The sequence below is a fragment of the Pleuronectes platessa genome, chromosome 10 (genome assembly GCF_947347685.1).
Source record: "Pleuronectes platessa chromosome 10, fPlePla1.1, whole genome shotgun sequence".
NCBI lineage: Eukaryota > Metazoa > Chordata > Actinopteri > Pleuronectiformes > Pleuronectidae > Pleuronectes > Pleuronectes platessa.
The window spans coordinates 13,634,967-13,644,946 of NC_070635.1; the positions used below are offsets into that span (position 1 = coordinate 13,634,967).

Here is a 9,980-nt window from a genome sequence, read left to right on the forward strand (position 1 = left end):
TTAAAGGTCGAGCAAGGTCATTCATGATTCCCTATTGTTCAGTGCACATAGGGGCTCCTACTTGTGTGGGCGTGATAGCCAGTTCATGAAGAATTGGTTAAATGAGTGAGAAACCTTTTACTGTGGAAAGTGAGGTGTAAACACCCAATAAGAATGACCTCCCTGCAGTTGTAAGTTTCCTGCGACAAATTAAGTTAAAACTACATAAAACAAATGTCAGACTCATGAGGTCACAATGGCCTTTGACCCCTTAAACCTAACCAGGTAATCTGTGAGTACAGGTGGTAACTGGTCAATATTTGAAGAAATTCCATGATGTCATGTTCAAGAGGCCAAAAACATGTCTTGTGAGGCCACTATGACCTTGACCTTTTGACCACCCAAAAGAAATCAGTTAATCCTTGAGCCTAAGTGAACATTTGTGCCAAATAAAACAAAAATCCCTGGAATCGTAAATTCTTTAGATAAAGCTTTACGAGGCAAAATAAGGTTTAGTGAGTTCACAGTGACCTTGACCTCTGACCCCCAAATTCTAATCAGGTCATCCAAGTTCAAGTAAATGTTTGTCAAATGTAATGAAGGTGCTTATGCGTTTTCCTCAACTGAAAAATGTACACAAAATTTGAGGAAATCAGGGGGTCTTGAGATATTGCAGTCACAAGAAGAGGCTGGGCGGACAGATCAGTCCCACAACATAATACATAGACATAAAAATTAGGGACGATCTTTTCAACAGTAACTCAGCAACAATTTAAGAGGAGATGTAAAATATTTTAATATGTTTCATTGTTTCACAGTGAAAAAGAACAGCACAAGTCATTTTCAGCAGATTTTTTTTTTTTGGCAAACTACATTTGAAATCCAGAGACAATGTACCATTTATATAATTTACTGTAGCATGGTCCGTTCCACCGAGGTCAACGTCTGGATTGTCAAGGACTATGAGGGATATATCTGCACGGAGATGCTATAATATGGGCAGTGGAAATGAACACAAAAATCCCAAGTGTAGTCTCGATAGAAACAGAAAAGTTTAGATAAAAAAAAAAGACCATGCAAACAGGCACAATGTGTGAATTAAAATGTTACAAGTTCAGAGAAAGACATAAGAACAATACTGGCATCCTGGTTTGTGGTGTGATAAAACCATGTGTTGACTATTCAAAACATTTTCTTACTAAAAAAAGTGAAATAATTTGACCGAGCTATGAAAATGCAACAAATTCAATGAAAAGCAGGTCGACAGTAGAACCAAAGCACCCGCACACAACAGGAGGAGACAGACAACACATGCAGGAATTTTGAATAGTTGCCCACCTTTTTCAGTACAGTGAAAAAAAAAGAGAAAATATAGCAGCCACAGATGGACAGGGAGAGAGCGAGAGTATAAATGACTCAAGGTCACAAACGATTCACAAAATATTCCAACAGTACAGTATCTCCAAGATAACATTCTGAAAAGTGCTTAAACTGTGTGCTTAGCTTTGTTCAAGGTCGAATGCAAAACTCAGACGATGATCTGATCAAAGCTAAAGCCATCCTGCATCGAAATCCTGTCCACATTCAAGTACAAAATAAAAAAAAAAACACAAAGTAAATGTGAACACCTAGGATGTGAATAGACAATCTGTGACAGGTACTAATAAAAAAAGACTTTTAGCCTTTCTGTGCTAGAAACATAAAGGCTCCAATTAATGGGATAAATTCAACAAAATGGCTTTTAACATTGAAATGTGTTGACCCAACATACTGGAGTTAAGGCTGGTGTATAAACCAGTCAAATGCACATTAACCATCACTGATATACTGTATGTATTTGATATATTGTAGGATAAATGTTTGAAAATTATAGTTTATCAGCTACTATGATGCATGCAGTCACATCTAGAATCGGCTCTTTTTATTGCCACCTCTTTCTCTCTCTCACACACCAAAAAATCCACTGTTTCTCACTCTCCTCACACAAATACACAAACCTGTGATCAGTGATTTAGGAGCTTTTAGTACTACAGCACACGGTTTAGTGTGCCTCTCTGTAGCCCAACCCTCGGAACACCCCTAATTACACTACATGGACCTGGTCATCCACTTAGTCTCGCCCGTCTCCACTCGGTCTACAATAGGTGGGGGGGTGGGTGGGTTCTAGACTTCAATAATACCAGGGCGTGGTAATATCTTTCACCCCCTGGTCAAACCCGTGATCCTTCACACCTGGCTCCTCGGGGTGAGTTTAAGAGTCACCCGCCACCTTCTGGCTCTTACTGGCCGTCCAGGCCGTTGGTGGATTTGGTCTCTGAGCCCTTCCCTCTCCATCTGGTTGTAGGGATGTCCTCATCCAACTCCGTCTCTCCTTAAAAAAAAATACCATAGCATAATATTTAGTATATAAAGATGTAACTGAACTTTGTGCATTTACAGTGTCAGACTGACACTTTTTTTATATGGTTGTTAAATGAACAGTAAAGACACTGTACCTTTAAATACTTCTGACACCTGTTCATCATATTCTGTGTAATTACTGTCGTCGCATTCTGAGAAGCACTGAGAGACGAGAGGAGGTTCAGACACATGACACACATACCATCAACTTGAAAGGGAACATAGAAAAAGTAACTGAGCCCAGCAAACATGTGAGGGAATGGGACTCAGAGTAAATATTGTCTGAGATTCCTCAGGAGAAAAGCCAGCAGACTCTTTAGTCGTGGCACACGTTAGATCACTGGTTTGAGCTTTTTGTTAAAGAAACAGCTTGATGTCAATTCAACTTACAGTAGCTAAATGTTCTGCTATTATTTATTCGGACATACAATCATTATCTTAAAAAAGATGATTGCCTTTAATGTTCCATAATTCATTTTAGCCACTGATTCTCATGTTTCTATGTAAGTTCTGTGTTTTCTGCATGCATCTATATTTGAAACTCTCTTTTACTTCATTGCTGCCCCTCTTGACTATGACCCCACAGCAGAAGCGACCTCAATGGGACCATCCTGATGAAATGAAGGTCAAATAACTTTCTACTGGCTGAAGGTCACATTAATTCTGTTTGGAAAGAGTTTGCTGGAAATCTACAATTTGTCCATGGACATGGTTTGGATAAAAGTGAAAATATGTGGAGCAGCAGCTGGTTTGATTATTATTGGAATTGTTGATTTGGTCTGTTTTTAGTCTGCACCACAAGTTTAAAAACGAAGAGAGCTATCTTTCCTAGTTATAATGCTTGGTAGACATTGGTGCTTATTCAGACATGAGAACAACATGTTAAATAGCTTTCCCATTTACATAAAAAGGATCACAGGTGCATGTCTGTAAACCTTCAGAGTTTTAAACAAACACAAGGATTGACTAGTTCCATATGAGCATTTCCCAGGACATAATGTCACCTACTGTATATGATAGCCTTAACAAGGCCAAAGACACATATAGACATACCTTTCCTCTTGGACCATAATTTTCTGCATACCACACCATTACATACAGGCACAGGAATGTAATGAAGGCCTGGAAACAGATAAACCATAACAGAAGCTGGTTAATGATTCGTGGACAATAACTAACAGCACAAACTAACAAAAATGATAGTGTGTTGGTAACAAAGTTAACGCTCAAGATTTGATGCATTAAAGCATAAAGATGAGCTACAGAAGACAGCAGGAAATCCCTCTGATTCAGAAACATGTGGAACACTGAACTTACCAAACACACTAGCCAGAGGATCACATAGAGGATCTGTGTTTTTGAAAACAAGTCCTGTCCAAACTTAATGCAGGCCAAGGCCTCCAGGAAAGCAATAGCCCTGTGAAATGAAGGGAGGACATATCAGACACACACAACTGAAACCTTGGACTCATCTGCAGAAAACTATAAATTAACTGGGGAAAAAAGCTCAAAACAAACTGTATGGATACACAAGTGAACTACAGTTCAGACACAAATATGCAGGGGGTGCAACTCATTGTGGGGTTCTTACTTTAAAAAGCTGTAGTCAAGGCTATATCTTTTTTTAAACAATAGGTTTCACTCACCCAAACACCCAACACTGGGTCCCAACTCTCTTGCATTGTGTGTCTGTCAGGTACGCATAATACTGCCTAAAGCGAAAAACAAATAGTGTAAGTGTAAACACATTTCACTTGCTGTTTGACTGACTGACAGTTTTCTCAATCTGTCACAACAAAGGACTGGATACAAGCTGGAATCAATATACTTCATCTTAGAAAATGTCAAATCAACAGTTTCTATAGGGAGCGGTTCTCTGCTCCTACCTGACGGTTGGAGCTGTGATGATACCGACAAACAAGATTCGACACCAGCTCAGAGCATGGCACGCAGGAAACACAAAGATGTGCTTCAGGAAGAATGTGTTCAACTCGGTTAGCTGTGAACAAAAAAAATACAACAGAGAGAAGATAATGTTTAAAAGCTATGAAAAAACTTAATGTGTAGTTTATAATTGGCAGGAGAAGAGATATTACTGTCATTCAGAGTTAAATTTTTTAGCCTATTAAGACATACTCAATTATTACATATCTTTTATCAAACTTTTATGCAATTAATAATATTAAATATGTTTTATTGTGTGGCTGAGGTCCAGCAACCCAAAGATCAGCATTATTTCCCCTCCTGATTCTTGACTTGTTTAAAAGGACTTTTTGTCTTGCGTCATATAAAACTAAAGCTAAGCTAGATAAAGACAGATGACTAACTTGGATCTGTTGTGTGCGAATGTTGACGTTTATAGAGAAGAATATAAGAATTGTAAAGATTCTTTCCATTATGTGTTGCTTTCGTATATCCAAATTTATTAGGTTTTTAAAACTCCTGTAGTCTGAGCCCTGCTTTGCAGTTTTCATGTATTCTCAGACATCTTTCACAACAGACACGTTGATGTCATAGAAGCAAAGTGCAGGTGTGGAAATAACTTTTAATGACGGCTCTGGACCATTAACATGGGCCAGCGAGCCGTGCCAGCGAGGCGGCTTGGACACAAAGTGCCCTGGAACTGGCCCACCTTCAAGGAATGCAGCCATTAAAGTTGTTGCTGTTTGTTAAACATGTGGTTGACAGGTCGAAATGGATGCTGTGAGTAAACACATTATAAGCAGATGCATTGAAAAGTTCTGTCAGTGCAGCCTGTAGTTAAACTGTACAGACGGTGCTGAACAATATAAATGAAATCCGGACCTCTCTTGATCACATGCATGTAATTTCTAGTAAAATAATGTTAGACTGGTTTGGTTTTATGGTGTTCATAATGAAACCTTTCCCCAGTTATATACACAGCATATCAATTGTATAACAATCTTGTTGAATCCACTTTGGGTTGAGTTTAGGACACTCGCACACAAAAGATTATCTTACAACGCAAGTAACACTTGATGTAACACATTGGCAACACCATTGTTCATTCATGTTCGCAATGGAAGATAATGAGAGGAAGACTTGCAACTGTGCTATTCACTCAATTGGCCCGAAGCCTGTGTGGTTGAACTGAGGAGAGAGCTGCTCAACTGTCACCACACTGAACAGAGCCGTCCCCTTCTCTTCAGTTAATTCTACTACTGGTAATTACTCTTTAAAGGCTCAAGAGATTTGGGATCTTTCTGAGGAGGAGAGAGAATTACAATGTTGTTTCATCACCATACAGAAATGGGAGAAGCGCCAGTTTCATCGACATGGCAGCCAGCGGCTAGAGTTGTTGGCACTCATAGCTGACTCTCTAGTGGAGTGCAATGGAGCTTACTCGAGTTCTCCATCCATGGTTTTCTCATTACCATGAAGTACCCTCAAGTAATCCAGCCTGTCTTTTACTCGTATGGGATAAGCTGTTAACGTGTAGACAGTAGGACACTCATTCATTATATGGCTCTCTGTAGGACAGAGGTTTTAGATTTCAACAATGGGGAAGCCAATTAGATAAACGCGACTTAGCACGCAGAGCATATCGGATGATCTCCGACTAGTCAGCACTTAGTCACCGTGAGAAGGCGAGAGAGGATTTCTCAGCGACCCACCTGCCAGATGATCATGAAGAGATAGACGCCCATCACTCGCTGCAGTGAAGACTTGGGGTCCAGCCAGCGCACGTAGGTCCAGCTTGCAGGGGTGAACTGTAGCGCGGCTCGTTTGATCTTCCCAGTGGTGGTGTGGATGTCCCTGGAAGAAAAGCACGAGAGAAGGATTTCAAAAGCATGCAGGTAGACTTAGTATTATGTTGGTGCAGTAGACAAAGGCAGATGAAAGTAATGCCACCATCTTAAATCATTTAGTCCATTCGCCCCTGATGAACAAGTGGGATCATATTACAGAACAACAATTTATGAATATTTAATGTTGTACTTATTTTAACATGGATCTGCCAATATGTTCAAAACCGTACAGCACAGTTTGTTTGAGTAGCTGGATAAAAATCTTAACACAGTTGTAGTTAATTTCCAGACTGCATGTACGTACTTAATACTGGCCCAGTGGTAGGTCCTCATCTCCAAAAAGCGACACACAGTCATGCCAAGCCAGATGCCCCCTCCATTACACAGCAGAATGTCCAGAATCACCTGGTCCCACCAGCACTCAGCAAAGTTAGGCAGCAGATGCATGAAGAACAGCTACGTAGACAGGAGAACAGAACAGAATCAGAGTCTACGTCACGTCTGGAAGCCTGTTAACTGATCAGCCTTTAATAATGTTTTCATAAAATCATTGTCTCCATTAAGGGAAAGAGACAGAGGGAGTTACAGACAGAGATACAGTGATGCCAACATGTGTGCCTCTGTACCTCAGTTAGCTCCCAGGTAATACTGATGGTCCAGCACAGGCCATAGCTTCGAATGAGCAGGGCCTTCATGCCCCAACCCCAGAAATGGCTGAATGCAAAAATGTCAAAATGGCTCAGGATTCTGTCCCAGGTGATGTCAGTGCAGTTCACAGCATATTCCTGCAGAGAGAAGCGCACAAAGCCTCATTACAGTGATTAACAATTCCCTGATAGCGGATCAATCTAAAAATCATTTTCTGCTTAATGCCGAAACCACTCACCATTACGTCTGCTTCTCTCTTGGCGTAGCGCAGGTTTTGGTCCAACCAGTACATCAGCTGTTTCACCTGCTGCCAGTTGAGGAAGATGATGAAAACCAGGAACAGGAAGTAGAGGACACTCAGACCTGGGCGGCAGAAGGACATGACATTAAGAGGGGAATTTAAGGGTCGGAAAACAACAGTGATTTTTGTTCTCGGAGACTCAAGTACTCACCAAAAACCATTCGCCATATCGCTGGGTGTGGCCTGGTGAATGGGCCTACAATGAGGAACATGATGTGAAAGATAAGCACATGTTACACATACAACAAACAAATCAACCATTTGCAACATGTCACTTGTGCTTTTCTTTTATCCACAATAAGTTTAGATGTTTACAATCCCTGTGTAAGAACTATACAAACAATAGTGGGGAAGAAAACAAATCAACCACTAGTTCCCCCCACGTATTCAAATTTAGCTTTAACCGTCCATTTCATTTTGTTTACTTTATTCCTCTCATAAAAAGACCAATATTGACTCATGTAAAGCTGTCTATAAAAGCAACTTTTGCTAAAAGGAAGCACCTCCAGTTAACCTGCCCAAACAAAACAATATCTCCATAGCTTTTTCTTTATTGTATTTATTACCAACCGTTTGGAAAGGCCAAAACACTGATGACAAGGAAGAAGGAGGTGACCAGGATGAGCCCCACCCAGAGGTTACTGTCAGTGTTTCCATCATCTCTGCAGGAAGAGTGAACACAAGTCACAAATGTGGAAGTTATTCTGTTCCCTTGGCAGGGGTAGTGATGTGACTGTGCCTCACGTTACTTCAGGTTTCACATAGGAACGAACTAAAGACATAACAGTAGATTTCAAAAAGGAGGAAATGTGGTCTGTAAAGCTCACATGCGCTTTAAATGTAAGGTTTTCCTGCTGGTTGCATGGTGGAAACTAACACCAGCAGAGGAGGCAGTGCTCCTCTACTGGGATAACATGACATACACAGCTTTGTGTATCAGCTCAGGTTGAATGTGAATGGCAGGAGAAAGTGAACGAGGTTAAGAGTGAGGACGTTATCTCCGCTTAACACTGCTTCCTGCAATCCAACCCAGCGGAGACTCACAGAGCATCACTGCTGCTGTTAGCTCATCGTGCTAACACCCCACACCCCCACCAGGCTAGCATCGCTAGCCGCGTGACCGTCCTACCTCGCGAAGGCGAAGTACATCAGACTGAGCACCGTGCATGTCAGCAGGGTGATGGTGTGCGGCCTGTAGAAGAACTCGATGGTGATATCCTCGACCTGCTGCTCGTTTATCATTCGGAAATGCATCCTGTAGTTCACATCATGCTTGCTCAAGGTGTGGGAGCCGCTGTAGATGGACGCCATAGAAGGAGGCAGCCCGTAGAGGAGAGGAGAGGAGAGGAGGCAGCGGCACCTGGACCCGGACAGTTCGCTGCAGCTCACAGGAAGCAGGGAGAGTAACTCGCAGGGAATCACATGTCCAGCTGAGCGCGGTGGAGGCAGCTCGGCAGTGTCACAGCGGTGCAGGGCGAGCGCAGCACACTCACTGGGCTTTTCACGCTTGGTTTTGATTGGTGTACTTGCTTTCTGGGAGGGGTCGCAACGCGGAAGAGTCCACATGACCTCCTTCATCATGAACTGTTTTTTTGTTTGTGTGTGTGTGTGACCTCCACACAAAGACTTTTACACTTAGCCAGTTAACATTATCTCGTCAAACTGTACAGTCAGCCCTGCCCGAAAAATAGTCTACATGGATTTCACGTTTACCTCATTTATGGGTCTGCAATTCCATTGCCCGTGAATGTGAAATATAACTGTTTGTATTCTTTTTAAACTCTATGCATTATTCCTACTCTATTTTGTAATTTCTTTGTGTTTATTTTGCATATTTATTTATTATTTGTTTATTTTTGTCACTTTTGCTGCTACACGATAAATGTGCCCTCTGGGGACTAATAAAGGCTTCTCTTAACTTGTTTCCTCTCATCTCATCTCACGTCATCATATTTTATTTTATTTTATTTTATTTTATGTTATGTTATGTTATGTTATGTTATCTTATGTTATGTTATGTTATCTTATGTTATGTTATCTTATGTTATGTTATGTTATCTTATCCTTCTTTGTCTTTTCCTGATCAAACTCATTAAATATATATGTGTACACATATCTAAATATAAAATATAAAGTGAAGTATACTAAAGCGCACAGCGTCTGGTAAATTCAACAGTGAGTGAAATATAGAATACTTCTACAAGAACTTCAGGATGACAATACAATCCCAGATACATTATAAAGCTTAAAATGTTGACAAGAAGAAGTTTTTAATCCACATCGATGGTTAACATGCAACCCAGAGTTGCTTGTTGTGTTTTACATCCACTTCACCTTTAAGATTATTTATGCATTTTATAACATTCTATCAACTTCGCAAGTTGGCCACAGCAAACAAATATTTAGAGTGACTACCACGTTTGTGCTGCAGAGGGCGACATTGCTCTGCGTTTCAAAGAGAATAACACAGAGTAGAGACAAAGTTTTCAGTCAGATAGAAACTACTCTATTTTACTTTTTTTAATTTGTATTCTAATTTAATCTAACTCTGTAAAGTGGACTTTGGTACCTTAAAAGGTGCATTATGAATCAAAGTTATTATTATTATTATTATTGTGACATATTTCAATATTGTAATTAGGGCCGAGCACTGACAGGCACTGACAGACGATATAGAAGACAATAGGTTGAGGGCAGCCAACAGTGCATGTATGACAGCTAATAAATGTGCACTGCCAAACCAAGCCAATTGAAGTGTGCCGTTCCGGTTTGAAGATAAAATTCCTCTTTTTTGTTTGATAAATTATTTTATTTTCATTATGACGATGATGAAATACTTCTATTATCATTATAATAAATATTATAATTGCTATAGGTAATGA

At 40.4% G+C, this 9,980-nt stretch overlaps 1 protein-coding gene across 1 annotated transcript; it reads right to left on the reverse strand.

Moving 5' to 3' along the window:
- Positions 1–750: 750 nt before the first annotated feature.
- Positions 751–8,592, reverse strand: ptdss1a (phosphatidylserine synthase 1a). Its single transcript, XM_053431653.1, has 13 exons — positions 8,228–8,592; positions 7,669–7,760; positions 7,250–7,294; positions 7,036–7,160; positions 6,776–6,934; positions 6,454–6,605; positions 6,015–6,156; positions 4,266–4,378; positions 4,026–4,091; positions 3,697–3,796; positions 3,433–3,501; positions 2,475–2,541; positions 751–2,350 (listed from the first exon to the last, which is right to left on the reverse strand). The coding sequence occupies exons 1-13, from the start codon at positions 8,407–8,409 to the stop codon at positions 2,259–2,261; spliced, it is 1,404 nt and encodes a 467-aa protein (XP_053287628.1). The 5' UTR covers positions 8,410–8,592; the 3' UTR covers positions 751–2,258.
- Between the last annotated feature and the right edge of the window lie 1,388 nt (positions 8,593–9,980).